Below are 22,994 nucleotides of genomic sequence, written 5' to 3' on the forward strand. Positions count from 1 at the left end.
GTTTTTCCTTTCTCACTTTGTACCCAAATAGAGGATTATTATTCCAATTTTTGAGTCAGGTCCTGTCAGGTCAGTTATTTTTTTAATTTTTTTTAACCTAACACTTTGCAAATAACCAAACCTTTTTGTTTTTTACTCTACGTCTTTCCTTCTTTTTATAGATGATCATTAGGTATTCCAATTTTTGAGTCAGGTCAATTTATCGCAGTTTGACACTTCTGTTTGAAAAACAAGTCGATCAAGTCGTTTTAGTCCGTCTAGTGTCAAAATGCCAATCGAGCCCAAAAACCGCTTCAGACACGACTGCGACCTCCACAAAGAGTACCAGAATTTGCAAGTACACTCCCCGTTTGAGCCCCGATGGAAAAGATACCTCTATTCGATTCGGCTCCAACTCAGTGTTTGCAAGAACAAGCAATCAAAACTCTACTTCAGAAGCATGTCATCGTTGACCCACGAACGCAATAGACACTTCTACACCCCACGATACAAGTATATCATCCACCCTTTCAGCAGTTTCAATCGGGCGAAGGAGATGCTCCTCTCGGTATTGCTATACTTCTTGTTCTTCTTCGAGTCGTTCTTGGGGAGCTTCCTGGGGGAGGAGTTCCACGCCAGGGCCACTCGAATGGTCTCCAGTAAAGTACTATTTGCAATCAATGCCCTCCTTCTCCTAGATATTGTTCTACGGTTTTTTATCGGGGTTGTAAACGAGAAAACACGAGAGGTTATCTTGGAGAAGAAAATCATCGCAAAAGTCTATATCCGGAGCTATTTCTTGTTCGATATTTTACCAATTGTGGGTTTTCTAGTCTTCTATTTTGTTCCAATCAAGAGATTTGACCTAAAAATTGTGATTTATGAGTTCCACAAGTTTCGGTTAGTGCGAATGAGGAGTGTGGTTGCTAACGCGTTAACAATTTTGCGAAAATTCAAGTTGCAAGAGTCGTCTCAAACCATCATTGTTATCATTATCATAGTTTTGGTGACTTTGCACGAATGGTCGTGTATTTTGAGTCTGATTTATATGTTTCGGAAGTTGTATCATTTATCAAATCGTGATACTTTTGTTTATCAATATTATCAGAGGACGACTCGACTTGACCAAATTACGGTAACTCATTCTTTGGCCGATCGTACGAATTACTCCTTTCGTGTGTACCTCTTGTACTTGTCAATTGTTGCTTGTCATTTCTTCGGTTGTGGTACTTCGATCTACAAGACAAAACGCAGTGCTGAGATGATTGTACTGTCTTTTGTCACTATGAACGGCATGATGTTCTACATAGGAATGGTGGCTAAAGTTTTGCAAATGTTTGGAGTTGCCAACATTGCTGAGAACCGCTACGAAGAACTCAATTGGCAGGTGAAGCAATACATGACGAAGAAAAAATTTCCTGGTGCCCTCAAACGCCGTATTGTCCTATATTATGACTACAAGTACGGAAATAAGTTCTTTTCCGAACAGGAGATTCTTGATTCCCTCACGGAGCGTCTCCGGATGGAAGTTCTTCTTTACAGTTGCCGGAATCTCATCACCGAAGTGAAAATCTTCAAAGGACTATCTAAATCTGCAGTTGGGTGTATTTTAGCCTTGCTCAAACAGGAGATTTACCTCCCGGGAGAGATGATAATGAGTGCTGAAGAGGAGTCCGACTCGATTTACTTTATCCTCTATGGGACTTGTATGATTCAGGTGATTGGAGGGAAGGAATTGTGGCATATTGAGGATGGGACGGAGTTTGGGGATGCAAGTCGGTTTTGTAATGAGGAACAAATCGGGTTTTTGTACCAGATTGTGGCCCTAGAAGCGACCGAAGTGTTTGAATTGCAAGTCAACGATTTGGCATATTGTTGTACGATGTATCCCGAAATTACGTTCAAATTGGAGGCGATGGCGAGGAATAAAGCGAGGGTTTATAATCAGACGTATGCGAGGAGGACACAAGAGACTGATTATGTGGGGGAGATTTTAGACGAACTAGGAAAAGGGAATATTTTGCATTATGGAATTAAAAGAGATGATTTTGACTGATTTGTGTTGCCAATAAAATGTATTTTAATGGTATGTCTATTATGCCCCCACCTTCCCCCAATCACAAAAAACTTTTTTTTTAACTAATTGTATGTACAAAATACAACGTTTTGTGTTAAAAAAGTGTTTCAACGACTTTTAAGTTACATTATGATCAAATTTGAATAATTGTGAGCCTTGTCTGCGTTGATTGACAGTAATAAAATAAAAAGTCTGTCTAATGTCAAAAAATGGCCGTTGGGGAGTGACGAGTCCGCGCCAATGGAATCTGTATACTATGGTTTGAAACCGTATGAGTTGTATAATAATTTATTTGTTGATTGTCATTTTTTCTAAGAACTAGACCAAAAACATAAAAAATATAATATTTTATAAGCAAGCTTAATTTTATTTATTAAAAAAATAAAGATTTACATTTGGGTTAGATGGTGATTTTTAATTTTTACAAATTTACAAGAACATTAAAATTACTCTTTATTATTTCTTCAAAACTTCAAATAAAAAACACAAGGATTAATTTTATTCTCTATTATTTAGTTTGTTTTCTATCATTCTCTATCGTTTTTTTGCTTTGAGAAAACTTCTTAAGAATTTCCCTTATATCTGTTTAAAGTTGTTTTGGATGGAGCTTTTAAAAACTGACTTCTTTTCGTAAATTCACCTTTTGGAGAAATGTACAGTTGCGGAATACATTACATTACATACTACATTAATAACCTAATTTTTTACTCTGGCCATTTTTATGTCATTTTGACTTATTTACTTTCAAAAATTGTGATTTGTGGCATAATAAAGGATAGGCAGCAGATCAAAGCGATGATTTAATCACACTTAGTTCAATTAACAAATTTCCTAAGACACACAATTTGTTTAATTAACAATTTTAACAACAAAAAAAAATATTTTAATAGTCAAATGTCAATCATGATGACAGTAAAAGGTAGTTTACAATAAACTTTTTAAAGTTATAGAAAAATAATGCCCGAAATTTTAATTCCGCAGTTGTACCTCCAGGCAATACCATTACGAACTGTAACTTCAGACCATCTTGGGGTTTTATTGAAATAATTATAAATTTGGTCAAATAAAAACACAGCAGTTGGTTCTAAGTCTTTTGCATCTGAGTCAATTTTCACTACACAATCTTGAACTGTCAATTTTTTCCTGCATTTTTTAACGGTGTGTCTATTATGCCCCACCTTCCCCTGATTAGAATAAAACCATTTTTAACAAATTATAGAAAACACAACGTTTTGTTTGTAAAAAGTGTTTCAACGTCTTTTAAGTTACATTATGATCAAATTTAAATAATTATGAAAGTTGCCTGCGTTGATTGACAGTAAGAAAAGTCCATCTAATGTCAAAAAATGGCCGTTGGGGAGTGACGAGTCCGCGCTCCAATGGAATCTGTATATTTTGGTTTGAAACCTTGATCAATTTTTTGTGTTTGAGTTGTATAATTTTCTTGTTGATTGTCATTTTTTCTAAAAACTAGACCAAAAACATTAAAAATTATAACATTTTATAAGCAAATATAACTTTATTTATTAAAAAAATTAAAGATTTACATTTGGTTAAGATAGTTATTTTTAATCTTTACAAATTTACAAGAAAATTAAAATTACAATAACTCTTTATTATTTCTTCAACACTTCAAATAAAAAACACAAGGATTAATTTTATTCTCTTTTATTTAGTTTGTTCTCTATTATTCTCTATTATTTTTTTGCTTTAAGAAAACTTCTTAAAAATTCCTCGTATATCTGACTTCTTGTTGTAAATTCATAATCTTTTGGAGAAATGTACAGTTACGGAATTAAAATTTCGGGCAGTGTTTTTCTATCACTTTAAAAAGTTCACTGTAAACTACATTTGAGTGCAAAAAAAACGTAAATTTTTTGTACAGTTACGGAATTAAAATGTCGGGCAGTATTTTTCTATCACTCTAAAAAGTTCACTATAAACTACAATTGAGTGCAAAAAAAACCGCAAATTGATTTTTTTTTGTAATGTAATTAGGTCTGTTAACAAATGCCATTTTTTGACGTTGTCTTTGTCACAATTCATAATTTCATAATTGTCAGGCATCTTCCGAACTTCTGTCAAGTTTTTCCATGTTTTTCATTACATTTTTTTTAACACTGACTATGGCAATAACACCAAATACGTCATTTCTTTTGATATTTTGCTAACCTTTTTGGGAACAACCTTTTTCACACAATGTAAATTTCTGAAAAATTTGTAAATATTGTTTTTGATAATTTGCGTTTTTTTTTACTGACATCATAACATTCATGAGTGACATTTGACAAATAAACTTTTCTGTCAGTGACGCTATTTTTTAAGTCAAAATGACATAAACATGACAAGAATAAAAAATGAGGTTATTAATGTAAAGGTTTTTTAGAGTTGTTGTGAAAATTGTGAAAATGACAATACTGTCCGAAATTTTAATTCCGCAACTGTACTTCCAACGACGAACTGTAACTTCAGACCATCTTGGGGTTTTTATAAATTTAATCAAGTAAAAACACAGCCGTTGGTTCTAAGTTCTCAATTTTCACTACACAATCTTGACCTGTAATAGTCAATTTTTTCCTGCATTTTTTAACGGTGTGTCTACTATGCCCCACCTTCCCCTAATTGCAATAAAACCATTTTTACAAATTGAACAAAACGCAATGTTTTGTTTGTAAAAAGCGTTTCAACGTGTTTTAAGCTACATTTTCATCAAATTTGGGTTTTTTGAAATTGAAAATAGTGAGGTTTCAAACCAAATCTTGACATTTGTTTGACGTCAGCGTCCACGCATGCGCACTTAAAAATTTAACTTGCGCCATTTTGTGATCGTTGTGTTAACGTTGAGTGTCACAAACTCTGAAAAATGGGTTCTGCGAAGGCAGAATCGGGGCAAAACAACGTGAAAAATCCAGTAAAACCCTACGGCAAAGTAATTTTAACGTTGAAGAATAAATTATTGCCTGAAGAGAAGCTGTCTCCGACGCCAAGTCAGAACGATGGTCTCGACATTGAAACCGAGACGGATTTACGCATTTACGGTTGTGAATTGATTCAAACGGCTGGAATTCTGCTGAAATTACCTCAGGTGTGTCTAAAGTTTCATTTTATATTGATTTAGTCGGTTTTGGGGCTTGTTGTTAACATTTTTTGGCCGATGTTTACAGGTAGCGATGGCTACTGGACAAGTCCTTTTGCAACGTTTTTATTATTCGAAGAGTTTAGTGCGTCATCCGGTCGATCACACGGCGATGGCTTGCGTTTGTTTAGCTTCCAAGATTGAAGAAGCCCCCCGAAGGGTTCGAGACGTTATCAACGTCTTTACTCACATACGACAAGTGAATTCCAACAAGTAAGTTTCAAGTTGATTGTTTTGTTAACCACAATATGACACTGTTCTCATCAATACGAAGCATAATGGTTTTTTCCGTTCGGTCGCGTTGATCAGTTACAAAACGGGGGTCAGGTCCGGATTTATTATCCTGGATTTTTTTAGGATTGCAAGAACGAGAACTGGGAAATTGGGCTGTGGTGTGCCTTGATACTATCTCACATGTTGCAGGATGGAACAGGTGTGGTGTCTCAATGCCCATCATGGCGCAATTTTCATATGAAGACTCACTAAATTGATAGTTGGGGATACTGTAAAGAATTGGACTCAGCAGGTTGGGTTTTTATTCTATTTTTTAGTAACACATTCATTGATAAATCGTTCACAATATGTATAAATTTGATCAGAGTGGCTTATGACCGACATTTGTTGGCTTACCAACCGGAAAAGTCTAAAATTACTGTTAGGGATTTTTGCGCAACAACATACCGGGTGGGGCATCCGTTACGCCCAAAAAGAAAATCTCCACTTCTAATTAAATAAAATTGTTGAATTTTTTCACACTTACCTGGGCATTAGTAAGGTACATTCTCTAATTTTTTGGTATTTTTTCATTCACAAACAAAGCCAAAAAAAAATAAATAATTTTCTCCCAAAAAATTTAATTCTAATTTTTATACTGACCTACGCAGATTCACTTCCTACAATTTTTTACAAAATCAGAGAAAAAAATTCCAATTAGATTTTGAATTAAACGCAATTTCCCTACTACTTGTGCCATCGTAAATTTAGGTGACAATGGGGAACTGCAGTTTGGGTAAGATTCCAAGGTTTACAACAAAAAGACCCTTTAAAGCGGTCGGCTACCAGTAAATGATTCTTTTGTTGGCAAATTATACCATTTTGTCATAAATCACAGGTCTGGTTTGTGTTTAAATAAAAAAGCGATTATTTGGCTAACCAAGTCAAAATTTGAAATTGTGATATCAAAGTTTGATTTGCTGACAGGTACAGATTCATTTAGTGTAAAAACTTTATAGGTAAATTAACAGAAAGTATTCATAAAACACACAAAACTGTTACGGACTCATTTATGATCCAAAAAAATTAGAAAAACTCAAATTATACCCTATCAATAATTAGTTAGGTATATGAAATATCGCCAGTTTTAATTAATTTGAAGTCGCGATTTATCAAGTACGCGTAACCGATGCCCTACCCGGTACATTCGAACAAAGTGAAAATGACGCCTCAATAAACCCTTCTGGGTCGTAAATTATCGCATTACAAATTTGACGTAGTTTCAAGATAAATTTCTTTAGGAGCCGGTTTACAGAAAGCGAAATAATAGTAATAATAATAAAGCTCTTTATTTAAAAAAAAAGTAATACAAAGATGCGGAGGCGAAGTCTAGCTTGAAGCTATTCAACTTAACCTCAAAAGAAAATTGATAAAAAAAAACAATTATAACATAAAAATAAAAATAATTATAATAAACAATATAAAATTTAAATAAAAATAAATTCGGAAGTTACTAATAACTAAAAGTAAAGAAAGAAAACATTGCCAGTCTCTCAAAAACAAAAAGAAAACACAAGAAAGAATTCTTTAAGAAGAAATTAAAAAAAAAATTGAACAGAAATAAATTCTTTTGCATTTGTTTTTAACGTCAATTATCCAACTCAGTTGAACAAAGTTGATTATTCAAAAACAAGTTCTTAATTCGACTCTTGAACGTAAACACTGAATTTCCAGAATTAAAGATTTCGATGTATTTGTTATATGTTCTAATTACGTTATAAGTGAATGATCTTTGATACAATGCGGTACGAAACTGTGGCATCGATAATAAAAATTTATTTCACAATTATTTAACTAATTAACTAAAGTTGCCATTTATTTTGCATTGACAAACGTCAAGTTAAATGAAAAGGTAATTTTATTAATGAAAAATTTAACAAACCATTTTTTGAAAAAAATGATGCATTAATGATGACATTGACTAAAAAACAAGCATTATTAATTTAATATTTTTTTTTAAATGTTTTCCAAAATAAAATTATTTTATAAATCATTTATTAAAATATTATTGCTTTACATAAAATCAAGTTTAAAATAGAGAAAGCCTATTTCGTATAAAAATTATGTTACTTAATTTAATTTTGGAAATCGAAAATATTATATTTTTCACTTTTTTTTAAGCGTTTAAGAAAGTTCTTCAGCCAGCAATGCAAATTTTTTTGCAAAATTTTGTCCGAACCAGTTGAAAAATCGATAAAAATTGTTCTATTTTTGCTTTCTTAAGCAGTTAAATACATTTTTGAACTTAAAACTTTTTTTTTTCGCAAAATAGGCCACAAAATCACTAAACTATATTCAAATTATCGCTCTCTTTTGGTCTGTTTCACTGGATTTAGTTTGGTGACCTAAAAACCTACTTTTTTTCAAAAAATTTCATTCACAACCAAGAAACCACCAAGTTAGTGCACCTTTTAAAGCATTAACATGTTTTTGGGTTAAAAACTGTTTTTTTTTTTTGCAAAATTTTAGGAAAAAAATGACCAAATAACATTATTTTTGACTTTTTTTAGTTAAAAATGCACTTTTTTGCGACATTTTGCTCATGCAAGTCGTGAGATCTTCTAATTAAATATAATGGTGTAATGGTGTTTATGGTGAGTAAAAATCTTAATTGCATAACATGCCCAAAAATTAATTAGGCAAAAAATTATTTATGTCCGTGTATTTTCAAGCGAATAAAAACGTTTTCGGGTCAAAACTGATTTTTTTCACAAAATTTTGCTAAAATAGCTAAATTAGGGGTCGAAAACGACATTGTTTTTGTCTTTTTCAAGTAAAAATTTTACCCAAATGGGCCAAAAAATTAGCAAATTAAGTTGAAAATGGTATATTTTTTTAAACTGTGGGTTAGGATAAATAGTACTCTAACTATTTTGGCTGAAATTTCTTGCCATTTTCAACAATAAAATTCTAAATTCCATAGTTTTTTACAAAAACAGGTCTTTCAAAAAATTTTTTGAGACATATTTATAGGACACTTTTGTCTTAAAATTGAATATTCTTCTACCTTTTAAATTTGTAACAATAAAAACGGTTATTCTACAGGATATCGTACAAAAATTATGTTAATTAGTTTTATCTTGAAAAAACAGTTAAAAAAATTATTATGTCAATAATGATGTGTTTATATTTTATATTATTTTATATTTTTCTTTAAGAAATGGTTTGTTACATTTTTCATTAAAAAATTCAACATTTTCATTTAATTAATTTGATGTTTGTCAATTCAAAATAAATGGCAACTTAATTCGAATTAGTTTAATTCTGAATTAAATTTTCATTTCGCTTTCTGTGAACCTGGTCCTAAAGGAATTTATCTTAAAACTACGTCAAGTTTGCAATGCAAACAGCAGGGGCTGGTTTATTGCGGCGTCATTTTCACTTTGTTCGACTGTACATGACGTCATAGTTACCAATTTGGAAAAAAGAGATAATTTGGTTAGAGGTCAAGGCCCAACCTGCTTAATTTTTTGTTTTGGTTTAGATTCAGTTTTTTTCACCTGTTAATTTTTGCCATATCACCGGAAGCCTTCTTAACTAACTCAAAATAAAACCGTTGTACCCCGATAAAAAGCTTGTAGACTGTAGTGGTACTTGAAGGTAAATATTAATTATAAAAGTGTTGTTTATTTTTTCTATTCTAACATATCACTTGCTGATTGTGAAGATTTTTCTTTTTGGGGCGATCGTTTCTGATCAATTTGTGTCAGAAACGAGCGCTTAGTATTAAAAAAAAAGTTTACTCGGTTGCTACTGTTAGAAACCGGACAAAAGAGATACTCAATATGTTGTTGTTAATTTACAGAGGCTACAAATGGCTCCAATAGGGCCTCTGTCCCCCATAATCTTCATGGCGCTGAGTGGGATCCTTAATACCACACAGACATGAATCTGCTAGAAATGCACAGACAGACACAGACACGGCCGTCCATGATTGTTGTGTGACGGTCTACGGAAAGGCAATGCATGTGTTCAATATTTATTGGATTTAAAATGGCCGACCAGGTGTGTTGTACATTTTTGTTTTATTAGGTTGGTACGAATCCAAAAAGTCTTGAACCATGCATTGTACGACGAGTCGAGGTAAATGAAGATTAAAAAGAAGAAGGAAGATTTTGAGAGCGATTTTTTGCTCGAAGTAAATAACGACTATAGTACTAATTTGTGAGGTTATGTTTTATTGTAGGTCACCAGACTTGTGATTGATTCTTAATTATTTTATTGGGTCAACGTGCAAATCAGGTAATAGCGGTGGCACAAAATGGTCGATCTAGTTTAATAAAAAAAAAACATATTGCTTCGTATTGGTGTTGAATGTTTGAATGTAATTTGGAGGATAATAAACAAATTAAACTCGATGACCATTTTGCCATTTGAATAAATTTTTAATGTAGTATTTTTCGTTTTATTTGTTTATTTTTCGCTCCGAATTACACTTCTCCAATCGTATCCGGAGAATTGTAATTGACGGTTTTCAAACTTGTATTTTTTCTTTTCTTGACTATGTGCAGAACTATACAACCTGTGATACTGGACGTAAACTATATCCAGTTGAAAAATCTCGTTATCAAAGCGGAACGGAGGGTTTTGAAGGAGCTCGGCTTCTGCGTCCACATCAAACACCCCCATAAAGTAAGTCGATGAGTTAAAATGGCGTCGGTAATGGCGTCCAGTGACTACAACGCCCTCTATTTCAGATAATCGTCATGTATTTACAAGTTCTCGGCTACGAGAAAAACCAAAAACTAATGCAATATTCATGGAATTACATGAACGACTCGTTGCGCACCGACGTTTTTGTACGTTACCAACCGGAAACAGTGGCGTGCGCTTGTATATACCTAACGGCGCGTAAATTACAATTGCCTTTACCGAAAAACCCGTCCTGGTATTCGATTTTTGGCGCCACGGAAGCGGAAGTCAGAGATATAGCGATTAGGATATTAAAATTGTATAATAGACCAAAGGTAGCTAGTGTTATTTTGATTTTATCGTTTAATGATTGATTTTTTTAGCCAAACATCGAGCAACTTGAGAGAAAAGTCGAAGAATTGTGTAAACAGTATCACGATGCGAGGGTTAAAGCTCGGGGGAATTCCGGAAACAACACCCCTAATAATGATTCGTCCAGTCCGAATACGCAGAAGACGGCTGGGGCGCATAATGCGTGGGGTGGTTTTATAAGTCGGTCGGGGAGTCACATAGCGCCGCCCGTTTCGGAGAAAAGGTCAAGGTCGAGGTCGGCAAGTCATAGTCCGGTTAGTAAACATAATCACAAGAGGTCGAAGAAACACAGATCGAGGAGTCGTTCACCGTCGAGGAATCATAAGAAGAATCACAAAAGGAGGAGTTACTCGAGGTCGAGGAGTAATTCGCCGCATAAAACGTCAAGGAAGGGGAGGTTTGTGCTTATTGAAGTGGGGGGGAAAAAGATTAATTGAATGTTTTAGGGAGAAGAGGAGGTCAACGTCGCCTGTCAATGATAAAAATGACCGGTATATAGATAGGTATGACAAATATGATAAGTACGAGAAGGAGAGGTATAGTGGGAAAGAAGAAAGAGAAAGGGAGAGGGAGAGGTACGATGAGAAGAAGGAACGACATGACAAGAGAGACGACAAATATAAAGATAAAGAAGACAAATATCGGGAAGATAGAGACAAGTATAAGAAATCTAAACATGAGAAAGATATAAGGGAGAGGTCGAAGGATCGGCGGAGATAAAAACTTAATTTAAGAATTACTAGTGATTAATGTTTTTAAGTCAGATTGTATTAATTGCAATTTTACCGTTAGATACGAATTGATTTTAAGTACCGGATTTTGTTCTTGTATGTGTACAAATTTTCTTAAATCAAGGACAAATAGATGGATATTTTTTATATATTTTTAATGTTACTTTTTTGTACAAGTTTGTTAAAATATCCTTCTGTATCCCTAAGTAGGTCCTCGGGACGTCCAAACTCCACCACTGATCCTGCCTCCATTACCAGAATCTTGTCCGAGTCGAGAACACTTTTGAGCCGATGTGCTATTGTTAGTACTGTACACCCTTCAAATTTCCTTCGAATAGTGGACTGGATCATCTCGTCCGTTTTCGAGTCAACATTAGAAGTGGCTTCATCCAGAACGATAATTTTGGCCTTCCTGAGTATTGTTCTAACAAGACACAAGAGTTGCCTTTCACCAACGCTGAAATTTGAACCACCTTCAGAAACAGGACTATCAAGACCAGTTTCAAGGAAGTGTTTCTTCAATTCGACTTCTTCTAAAGCATTCCAGAGCTCAGCATCTGAGAACTCAGCAAAAGGGTCCAAGTTTTTGCGAAGACTTCCGATAAAAATGACCGGTTCTTGGGGAATGATCGAGATTTTGGACCTCAAGATGTGCAAAGGCACCTTTTTGGTGTCAATGCCATCGATGGTGATGGTCCCTTCGAAATGAAACAAACGGAATAGTGCTGAGATTAATGACGACTTCCCAGCACCTGTTCTACCCACAATCCCGATTTTTTCACCAGATTTAATACTGAAACAAGTTTGGTTTAAAGCCAAGAAGTTGGTTGAGTATTGCATTGAAACGCAGTCGAAGACAATATTGCCTTTATCAGGCCAGGAGTTGTCCGGTATGAGAGTCCCTTCGTCCGGTTCGGGGGGAAGTCTCGAGTAGTCCATAACACGTTCAATAGAAGTCATGGTAGAGTCAATTTCGCTGCAGTCCTTCATAACCATTTGGATTGTCTCGCCGAACATTATGGACGTGGTGAAGGCCAAACCGATGACTCCCATATAATTCCCTACAGATTATTTATTATTATTTATTCATGTTTGAAAGTATCAATTGTTACCTGTGAAGAGAAAGAAACTAAAAATTGCCACTCCTGTGTATATGGTACAGGTCAAGTCGGCCCAAAACGCCAGAGTACAATATATGGCCTTGCTCGTGTAACATGCCGAAGTTTGGACGTCCAGTTTACTATTGAACTCTTGTAGTAAGACTTTATGGGCTTTTAAAGCATGGATGGTGGTTAGGCCTTGCAAGGTTGACGCCATGTGACTTATTACAGGACTTGTTACTAAAAAAACGCAAATTAGTACTCCAAGTTCTAAAATAAGTTACAATGTACCGATTCCTTCAGTTCGTCTCATATTTTTGTTTGCCGGTTGATGCAAATATATATATGTAAAAAGCAAAATATACAAAAATATCGATGGTATAACCATCCAGAAATTGAGTATCGAGATGATTATAGATATTCCAATGACCAAGAATATTTTTATTAGCAGTTCCAGGAGGAACAAAGGGATGACTTCTTCGGCCGAACCTAAATCAGTCGAGTAACGATTGAGGATACGTCCCGAGGAGTTATCATTAAAAAATTTGATAGGACTGTTGATAACACCTTGATAGAACACATCGTGGAGGAATTTTGATATGCTGACTGTGTATTTGACGAAAAACCAAGTCGCTACATGAGTCCCAAAAACAAGAAGTAGTACTAAAAATCCATAAATATATAACTTGTCATTTGTATCAATATCAATTTTTGAGTTAATCCAAAACGTTATAAAAATATCAATCAAATATCCAATGAGGGTATTGAGTGCGAATAGGAGGAACACTGCTAAAGTTATAGTGACACCAGTGGCGTTGAGGAAATAGTCACGATACACTTTAGTCGCACTTCCGGTTCCTCTTTCTTCTTTGACAGCTGTGGGGACTTGAAACTCCCCCAAAATCACACTTTTCGTATCATTTTTATCCCCACTTGACTTATCTTCAAGGCCGATATCAAAACTCCCAGTTTTATCAATTCGGCCTTTGTCTAACTTATAAATCCTTGTTGTATTTTTCAAATATTGCACCTGATGTGTCACCAAAACTACACATTTCCCTCCCAAATATCTCACGATACACTCGTCAAAAATATGCCTTGCCACATGCGTATCAACAGCGGACAAGGGATCATCAAGGAGATAAATATCAGCGTTTTTGTACACAGCCCGGGCTAAATTAATCCTCGCTTTTTGGCCCCCACTCAACATCGTTCCTCTTTCCCCAACCAGAGTATTATCCCCAAATGGGAGTTGTGTCAAATCATACTCCAATGCGCAAACTTTGACAACTTGCGAGTACTTCCCTGCGTTAAACTCCTCACGGAATAGAATATTTTGCCTCACACTTGCGGAAAAAATCCACGGTTCTTGTGAGGCATAAGAAATTGTGCCCTCAACTTCAATTATGCCTTTGACTGGACTAACTTCCGATAAAATGGCGTGTAGGAGAGTAGTTTTGCCGCTTCCGGCACTCCCAATCACTCCAATCAAATCACCGGGAGAGGCATTAAATGTGATATTGTGGAGGAGAGTCGCACCGTTGAGCTGGAACCAGGCATTACGGATGCAAATTGTGGGCATTTTCGGTTTGAGGAATTTGATATTGAGGCCGTGGATTATGCCCCGAGGACCGGGATTGTGACAATCAACAAGTAGCACGTTTTGGATTCGTTCAATCGTAACTTTGCTTTCTGTGGTTCTAATCAAGGCGAAAGGGAGTCGAGTCGTGGCTGTGGTCTTCAAATTTTCGTAGATTGTCATCAGGGCATAAACGTTTTGAGGAGTCAAGGGCATGTTATTAACGATACTTGCAAGAATGCAGAGGAAAACTGAGATTTTTGATACGTAGACTTTAAAAACAGCGCAAAGAAACCGGAGGTGATTGGCGGTGGTAAGCTTGTCGGTTTCTGATCTAGAATTGATATGGAAACTCGTGATTGATATTTGATAATACTTACTTTCGGACGTCGGTGATATACTTGGAGAAGGACTCCTCCCAAGTACACATTTTGATAATTTGAATCCCTCGAATGATATCATTGAAAAGTCGAATCCTTTGGTCGGTTTGCGGCGCCAATTTTTGCTTGACTTGTGAGAGCTTTCTGGTAATGAGTACTAAACCAATGTGATATTTTTGATAATGATTTGTACTCACATTGGGCAATAACAAAAACTAGGATTCCCAAAATACCAAACGTGGCGTTGTACCCAAAACTGATATTTAAGTAGATTGTAGCCAAGAGTATTTTCAAAGGGGCACTCCATAAACAGTGCAAAGTTGGTAGTACTAAATCAATCCGGTGTATATCATTTGATAATAAATTGATAATTTGGCCCGAGGTCAAATCCTGGAGACTCTCTTTTCGCAAAGTTAGAATTTTCTTGTAGACTAGGGAACTACAAGCGACTCGGACTTTTAAACCAAGACTGTATAACCCCAAATAGGTAAAATGGAAAGATGTCAGGTATGCCAGTGAAGCTAGTATTAGAACAAGGACATAGCAATATGCCTGGGTTTGGGGGACGTTTTCCCGGTTTGAGTCAAAATAATTTAGAAGTTTTTTTAGCAGAATTGGTTGTAATAACCTGAAAGAGTAGTTTTGGCTCGTTTTGATTAAAAAAGGTACTTACGTTAAGGCCATATCAAAAAGGAAGAGTAAAACACCATAGATGAGAAACTCCACTCCGAAAGTCTTCATTAAAGCTTTAGCCAAGGACGGTTTTTTGCGTGTTTTCTCCTCATTCCAGTGTTTTTCTAATTTTTCGCTCAACTTGTGAGATTGTTGACTTTTCAGTGGTTCATAGAGGTCGTCTTCTGTGAGTTCTTTTTTGCGTCCTTTAAGTATTATACCAATTTGCCAACTACAAATCTACATTTCGTGTACATATTTTTGGAGAATAATTACCAACCAGAAGAGAAGATTTGATAAAAAGTTGGATTTTTCCTCCGGGTGAATTCTTTTCTCCTTGCTTGGTAGGTCTTTAGCTTCCATTTTTATTCTAGTAGAAATTATAATTTCTCTGATAACAATAGCATGAATGATAAAAATATGACATTACCTGTTTTTTTAATATTGTATAATTGCTTTCGGAATAATAATAGTACTTACAGTTAAGCTAAGGTTAAGTAAAATTATCGAAACCGTTTTTTGATAATTGAGTACTGAGGGTAATTAAATTTTTTTGTGATTGATTTGAAAAAATAAATGCCAATATTTCAAGATAATTACCTATGAAACACCCAAACAATCAATCAATCAGAGGCTAAACAAACACAAATTTGTTGTTTTTTTATGTGTCTAATGTGTAATGTTTCGAATTTTGAAGAGAAACAACTAAAATGCTTTATTATCTTATCCTACCTATTTTTAAATTGTTACTGTTGGTAACTTTAGTTACTTACTTTTCGGCATTAATAAGTAATAAAATTATTGTCACTATACAGGGTGTTAAAAAAAGATTGTAAAGTATTTAAGGAGGTAATAGCATGGGCTAAAATAAACAAAAAAGTCTTATAAATACGGATCTGAAAAGTAACCCTTTCAGAGATATCGAATGTGAAATTTTTTATAATTTTCACTAGAAGCTTTTCTTTTTTGTTTGAACAGATTGCAAAATGTTTATTAAGATTTTTTTGTTTATTTTGGTTCATACTGTTATTTCCTGAAATATTTTACAATCTTTTTTTAGCACCCTGTAAATTTATTATACGCATAGTCTTATCTACCTACATATATCACGTTTCTTTATCACTTGAATTAGGGTTTTCGTGACTTGTTTTGAATTTGTATTTATTTTTATGTTTATTGTTATTTATGTATTTGTTACAGTGGTGCTTTCAACCTTGAATATGTAAATTTCCCTAGTCTATTAAAACTCTAATTTTTAATCTCTATTTTATATTTTTATTATACAGGCTGATTCTTTTAGGGCCTACATTAGAAACTTTTTAACTTCTAATCCCGATAGGAATTTCAAATTTTGTACACAACCCAAATCGACCAGTCTAAGTTTAGTTAAATTATTTTCAAAATGGCTGAACTTTCGAAACTACGAGAATTTGGCGCCAACTTTAAAATTTCAAATGGTAAGCATTTACTTTCATTGCATTTTTGAATTCTCTTCTCCAAACTGAGTAAAATGTACCCAGTTGTTAGTACTTATCTATCATAATTTTTGACAGTGTCAATTTTTTGGTCAAAATTTTTATTTGCAGGGGTTTATTTATTTTAAAATATCATATTGAACCCTCTGCGATAAGTGAATAATTTTTTTGCATTTGATAACCAAAGGTTTGAAGAGTTTTCAAAAATTTTCAAAATTGTCAACTGCCTAATTGCAAAGCTAATATGATTTTCATGATTTTCGTGATTATTTCAAAAACTGTAAGAGATACATTTCATTTGAAAAAACTGAGTTATAGCTGTTTGTTAATCATCAATTTCAAAAAATCACACTAGCCTTGCAATTTGACAGTTGACAATTATGAAAATTCTCAAAAAACTCTTTAAACCTTTGTTTATCGAATGCAAAAAAAATATTCACTTATCGCAAAGGGTTCAAGAGCTGTGATCTTTTGAATGTATCTCTGAAAATGAAAATTTTGACTAAAAAATTAACATATATCAAAAACTATGACAGATAAGTAAGCAAAAAGGTACACTTTACTCAGATTGAAGAGGAGAATTCTAAAATGCAATAAAAATAAGTGGTTACCATTTAAAATTTCAAAGTTGGCGCCAATTTCTTACAGTTCCGGAAGTTCAGCCATTTTGAAAATAATTCAGTTGAATTCAGACTGGTCGATTTGGGTTGTGTACAAAATTTCATATTTCTATCTGCATTAGAAGTTAAAAAGTTTCTAATGTAGGCCCTAAAAGAATCACCCTGTATAGTGTTTCCGGATAGGTGAAACGACTCTTGTAAAAGATAAAAAATTCTCGATTTAAATTTTTATTTTTTGGGGTTTATTGGTTAAAGACTAGATTTTAACAAAATTTTAGTTTTGAAAAACATGTAAGTATGGCTTAAAATTTTCAATTTTTATAACCCCTTTAAAAATATTAAAATTTTACTAATACACTTCGGATGTTTTTTAATTTTTTATTGATTGCATTGATGGAGTAACTCGAATTTTATTAAATTATTCTTAATTCGAGTAACGTTATACCATTATCATTATTACAACATTCAAGTTTATTTCCTCAAGTCGTAGAAAGAGGATTAATACAAAAATGGTCTTAAAAGCAGCACTAATTGGCTTAATTTGTTCCCAATTTATTATGGCACATGGCGAAAATAACAATTTTGAGTACAACATCAGGTCTTCTTATAACTCTTCGGTTATAACCGTTGCCAAACCCTTTGTCTCCATTATCACAGTGGAAAATCAAAAAATTCCAAAATTTCAATGCGAAATGTACAACGTGACCAGAAAAGTTTTGGAGATTAATCTTATTAACTGCGAGATAAGGGAATTAGAAACAGATTGTTTCCAACAAAGTGATATTATTTCAATGATGTTTGCGAAAAATAATATTTCGGTAATTAAATCAAGAACATTTGCAGATTTTTCAGTCGAAAATCTTTATTTACCATTTAATGGAATTAAAGCACTTGAAGATGACGCTTTTTGGAATTTGTTACAACTGAAGCGGTTGGAGTTAAATTTCAATCAATTGGAGGTCTTGAATCCTGAAAGTTTTTCGCTTGTGCCTCTTCTGGAGTATCTTATCATTGAAAATAACATGATTACGAGTTTGGGACCGGAAAATTTGCGTTTTATCCAACAGAATAGTGTTCTTCTATTTGACAATAACCGCATTTCTTATATTGATAAACGATTTTTGGACGGACTTAAAGTACACGAATTAAGAAGACTGTCGTTGAAAAATAACTTGATTGAATATTTAACAGACGGAATTTTTAATAATCACACTTTTTCGTCTATTATTTTACGTAACAATGAATTGAAAAATATCTCGACGAGAATTTGTTACAGGAACTGTAGTTTAGGAACGTTGGAGATTGATGAAGATTGTATTCAAAATTTTCAGGGAAATTTTTCTAAATGGCTAATTGCTAATAATGTCAGTTTTTACGAGTTTAGAAAAACTTTGAAATCTGGGGGTGTTTTTTGGAATTTTGGAGTCACAGGATTCGCATTTTGTGTTTTGAGCACACTTAAAAATCAATTTTTGAAATATCTGTTTTATTAGATTAATTAGTGATTAAAAAATGTTTGTCACCGTGTGAAGAATTCAATAATTTTTTTATTAGTGCCACACTGCTTCTTTGAAAAAAAAAAACAATATTGTGTATTTTTGGCCAGAGATTTTAAATGTAAAATTGTGAAAAAACTGAATTCTTATTGGTTTCTGTTTATTTATTTTTATCATGTCTATCTTTATGTTTTTTTTGTCACAAACTAGTGACTTAAATTCGACGGAGCAATTCTCTGAAACAAGTTCATTATAGGAATAAATTACCAACCATTTGTTTAGAATTCAAGGTTTATCATTTATTAATTGTGAAGTCTTCTAATAAATTAATAATTGAATAATTACTTTAATTTGTTGATGGATGAATGAACCTATCATATGGCATTGTAACCTTGTACTTGACATTAGAAAAAATATACCAGGTGAATAAAAATGGAACCAAACGTTTTTCGCTTAAACTATTTATTTTTTGGAAAAACTAATTGATGAATGATAAAGTGCTATAAAAATGTGATGATTTATCAAGAATAAAATTTTTCGAAATTTTCTTTTGTTTTTGAGTTCTACAAAAAAAATTTTTTTTCAAATGGCAACCCACTATAAAATCATTTTTTTCATGAAAGTTATGATCTAAGGATTACAACTATCTACTTTATAGTTAATTTTTTCAAAATTTTTTTAACATAAATTGAAATTTTGACAAAAAATCGCATAATTCAAAAACAAAATAAAATGTCGTACCCAAAATACTATCACATTTTTTATATTACTTTAATTTATATAAATTATTATTTTTTGAAGGCAAATGATTAAAAAAAACCGCTTGGTTCCATACTTTATATTCACCCTGTATGTGAACATCAATAATCGATTAAAATTTTGAGGCGTGTTCAAACAATATATTGGGTGTCCGAAAAAACGTTGAAAGATTTTAAGAAGAAGTTTTTATGGACTTATATTCATTTAAGAAAAAATTTAATTTTAAATTGCCCGCCTTGGTGTGACGTTAAAAAAATAGTTTTAACGAAAAACTATTTGCAGTTTTGTGTTTTTTGCACGAATTTGTTATAAATGCGATTTTTTTCTCTATTTTTAAACACATTTAGACGTAAACACAAATAGACGTTAAAATTTCAATTGTTTTTTTTTTATTAATGTATCAAAAAAGTATGATTTTTTGGTGATTTGAGACGTTTTCGTTACACTTTTTATTTGTTTCAAAATTGTGTAATTTAGAGAATTTTGAAACATAAAATTACAAAGTGATTTCAATGAGTGATTAATAATTGAAAAATTGCCTTTTATTAAATTAACTTAATAAAGACGTAAACAATTTAATCGGTTGTTTAAATATTCATGAGAAAAAACGCGTTGACGTGAGGAGTAATTTTATTATAATATACGTAATTAATGTTTTGTTAAATTTGAGTAATAAAAAGTAGGAAATTAACCCACCTGTAAACTTTTCCAGGAGAAATAAAAGTGACTTAATTTATTTATTATTATAATAAAATTAAAAAATGTTGTTTACCGACCAACGTGATGTATATGAAGAATATTAAATGGTTGACAACATGTAATTATGAGCAATTGAACTGTGTCAGTCATTAAATAAAAGTAAATAAATTGTTTATTGTGACACTTTTAAAATTTACTTATAAATAAAGGAGAAAATTCAAAGTATCTTCATTTTGCGTTATTTATAAATATGAAGTGTGTTTTCTTCGGTTTATATTTTCTGTTTTGTGCATCTTTTTGTAGTTGCACTAAATTGCGTACGTATTTTTTTCTAATTATTTTACCAATTAAAAAATTATAAAGCTTCAAGTTTTCTAAAATGCGACAAAAATCAAACCAATTTCCAAAAATGCCTAATAAAAGCCGTTACCAATGCCTTGGCTCAGTTGAACAAACCATTCAAAGAAGTTGGGTTACCAAACATGGAACCATTGGAGGTTCCATCCTTGACCATTGGGGCCGGATCTGGGGCCGTCAGTTTCCAACAAAATTACAAAAATCTCAAAATGTCCGGTTTCACCCAAACAACATGCCCGAAATTTGAGTAAGTAAATACACCCAGTGGACCAGAAAATAACAAGTTTAGTGTGATTTTTCCCGAGAGTAAAATTTCGATGAGTTGTGCCTCTCCGGCGATTACCATGGATTTCGATTATGACATAAATGGTAGAATTTTACTCTTGCCGATTTTTGGAGACGGTCCTGGATCCATAATTTTGGGTAATTTTATTTGTTTTGTGAAACTTCTAACTAATCATTTGAAGATCACATTGGAGTGGATATTATCTTCCATTTTGAAGAATACGAAAAGAAGAACAAAAAATACTACAAAATCAAAAGTACAGAACTTTCAATGACCCCAAATTTGATCAAATTTGATTTGAAAAATCTGTTTCATGGAGATAAAGCTTTGGGTGACAATATTCTCAAAGTTATGAACGAAAATTGGGAAGAAGTTTTCCGGGATGTTAAATCGGGATATGAAAAGGCCTTCGCCCAGATTTTTACCTCGATTTTTAATAGATTGCTCGAAAGAATTTCAGTCAATGAACTTTTTGGTGGTGAATAATTTTGAGTTTTAAATAAAGATTTTTTTGAAGAATTGATTTTTTAATTTTGTTAACTGGTAAAAAAATAACACTAAAATGCATCAGAATTAAATTTCAATCAAAAATATTTTTTATCAGGACTTTGGACACGATGTTTGGACTCTTTAATTACTGTTACAAGTTGATATTTTAACAGCTTTGGTCAAATCTTACAATTAATTATAAATTAAGACATGTTTATTGTTTTTTACTTGATTAATTAAAAAAAAAATCGAAGAAATTTAAATGATGAAGCTGGAATTTCGGGAACAGGTTTTCTAACAAAACCTCCTCCCCACCAACTATAAAATTAACGATAATTTACGTTACATAAAATTACTCAAAGTTTATATAAATTCAATGACGCGAAATAGTTTCAATCAAAATCTCGCCACAATGAAGCTCAAACTTATTTGTTTCGTAATTATTTTCGAATTTTGCTCAAGTGCTAAAATACGTAATTTGTTTAAACTAGTGTTTTTCATAATTTTAATCATAACTTGCAGCTTCGAATTTTATAAAATGTGATCGCAAAAAGCCGGATTTTAAAAAATGTGCTCCCGGAGCGGTCGAACAAGCGATGAGACAAATGGATAAACCGACCAAGGAATTGGGAATTCCTAGTTTATCCCCCTTGGTGATTCCCTCCCTTTCGATTGCAGGGGGCGAAGGCTCGGTCAAATTGGACCAGAATTACAAAAACGTGCATATTTATGGACTCACGAATCTTTCATGCTCGAAACTCAAGTAAGTTTCATTTTTTATTTATTAAATAGTTTGTCAAGAAAGATTTAAGTGTCGACTTTGAGAATAAAATTATCGAAAATGAGTGTCTCTACCCCGAAATCCGCATGGTTAGTGACTATAACCTCAATGGCAAGATTCTAGTTCTTGATATAATGGGCGAAGGGAAAGGCACAATTACGTTGGGTAATTTTTTAACACCAAAAACAAACACAATTCTGTTTTTTTTATTTTATAGAAAAGGTCCGAATTCCGGTGAAATATGACCTCGAAGAGTACGAAAAGAATGGCAAAAAGCACTTTAGAGTGACCAACATTGATCTAAAGATGATTCCAGAAAGAGTTAGATTTGATTTTGAAAATTTGTTTAATGGTGATAAGAAACTCAGTGAGCATGTTCTAAACGTAATTAATGAGAATTGGAGGGAAGTGTATGATGATGCAAAAGCAAGCTACGAGGATGCTTTTGGCCAAATTACTAAAGATATTTTCAATAAAGTGTTGTCGAAAGTGTCAATTTCGGATATGTTCGGCGATGAATAATTGTTAGTTATTTAATTATTTGAAATGTTACACATTTTTTTATTTTTATAGTAAACATGTTTGTTACGATTTAATAATAAAACAAGTTTATTCCAGGAAAATGTTTCATGATTTGTTTTTAATTCAGAATGGAGGAAATTTTCCTAAAAATTTTTTTTATGTTTGTCTAGACTTTAAACCTTTGATTTACTAGTGTAAATGTGAAAATTACTTTAAGTGAAAATTCATTGAATTATGCTGTATATATTTAGGAATTTTTAATTTACATCTTGCATAGTATTTGAAATTTTTTTCAATAAAATATATATTGTTCAAAACGCAGTTTTACTTAACCATAAGAATCAGAAATCTTTTTTTTTAGCAATTTTTTTTGTAGTACCTAATAACCTAAAGTGTTAAAAAAAGATTGTCAGTGTAAAAAAGTGCTTTATTTTTTTTAATTTGGTTCCAAAGAATATCGTTTGTGATATATTTTAATCTAATTTATTTATTATTAATTTTTTTGGTTCTCATAAATAAATTTACATTTTCTGCATACATTATTTGTATTATTACCTTATTTGAAATGATCTCATCTTG

At 32.7% G+C, this 22,994-nt stretch overlaps 5 protein-coding genes across 9 annotated transcripts; 4 read left to right on the forward strand and 1 right to left on the reverse strand.

Moving 5' to 3' along the window:
- The first annotated feature begins 251 nt into the window (after positions 1–251).
- Positions 252–2,044, forward strand: LOC123008858 (potassium/sodium hyperpolarization-activated cyclic nucleotide-gated channel 1-like). The gene has a single exon (XM_044404885.1). It carries the CDS (start codon positions 269–271, stop codon positions 2,033–2,035), a length of 1,767 nt encoding a protein of 588 aa, XP_044260820.1. The 5' UTR covers positions 252–268; the 3' UTR covers positions 2,036–2,044.
- A 2,805-nt stretch (positions 2,045–4,849) lies between these two features.
- LOC123008432 (cyclin-L1) lies at positions 4,850–11,351 on the forward strand. The gene is made up of 6 exons (XM_044404222.1): positions 4,850–5,141; positions 5,221–5,405; positions 9,977–10,097; positions 10,163–10,432; positions 10,481–10,866; positions 10,916–11,351. Exons 1-6 carry the CDS (start codon positions 4,920–4,922, stop codon positions 11,187–11,189), a joined length of 1,458 nt encoding a protein of 485 aa, XP_044260157.1. The 5' UTR covers positions 4,850–4,919; the 3' UTR covers positions 11,190–11,351.
- On the reverse strand, positions 11,286–16,278 carry LOC123008430 (probable multidrug resistance-associated protein lethal(2)03659). 5 transcript variants are annotated; one of them, XM_044404219.1, is made up of 9 exons: positions 16,033–16,278; positions 15,362–15,418; positions 15,212–15,301; positions 14,933–15,163; positions 14,457–14,887; positions 14,260–14,416; positions 12,592–14,213; positions 12,313–12,540; positions 11,286–12,261 (listed from the first exon to the last, which is right to left on the reverse strand). In XM_044404219.1, the coding sequence occupies exons 3-9, from the start codon at positions 15,292–15,294 to the stop codon at positions 11,345–11,347; spliced, it is 3,669 nt and encodes a 1,222-aa protein (XP_044260154.1). In that variant the 5' UTR covers positions 15,295–15,301; positions 15,362–15,418; positions 16,033–16,278; the 3' UTR covers positions 11,286–11,344. The 5 variants fall into 5 exon arrangements, with proteins under 5 accessions (XP_044260154.1, XP_044260153.1, XP_044260152.1 ...); XM_044404218.1 differs by lacking the exon at positions 15,362–15,418 and having other exon boundaries at positions 15,532–16,278; XM_044404217.1 differs by lacking the exon at positions 15,362–15,418 and having other exon boundaries at positions 15,212–15,322; positions 15,532–16,278.
- A 3,839-nt stretch (positions 16,279–20,117) lies between these two features.
- On the forward strand, positions 20,118–21,142 carry LOC123008691 (protein takeout-like). Its single transcript, XM_044404653.1, has 4 exons — positions 20,118–20,297; positions 20,344–20,584; positions 20,627–20,760; positions 20,805–21,142. The coding sequence occupies exons 1-4, from the start codon at positions 20,231–20,233 to the stop codon at positions 21,107–21,109; spliced, it is 747 nt and encodes a 248-aa protein (XP_044260588.1). The 5' UTR covers positions 20,118–20,230; the 3' UTR covers positions 21,110–21,142.
- A 312-nt stretch (positions 21,143–21,454) lies between these two features.
- On the forward strand, positions 21,455–22,516 carry LOC123008690 (protein takeout-like). The gene is made up of 4 exons (XM_044404652.1): positions 21,455–21,585; positions 21,635–21,875; positions 21,925–22,058; positions 22,111–22,516. The coding sequence occupies exons 1-4, from the start codon at positions 21,489–21,491 to the stop codon at positions 22,413–22,415; spliced, it is 777 nt and encodes a 258-aa protein (XP_044260587.1). The 5' UTR covers positions 21,455–21,488; the 3' UTR covers positions 22,416–22,516.
- Positions 22,517–22,994: the final 478 nt, after the last annotated feature.

Source organism: Tribolium madens, unplaced genomic scaffold, assembly GCF_015345945.1.
Source record: "Tribolium madens isolate multiple individuals breed KSU strain unplaced genomic scaffold, Tmad_KSU_1.1 Scaffold_71;HRSCAF=194;Tcas5.2_LG6, whole genome shotgun sequence".
NCBI classification, from domain to species: domain Eukaryota; kingdom Metazoa; phylum Arthropoda; class Insecta; order Coleoptera; family Tenebrionidae; genus Tribolium; species Tribolium madens.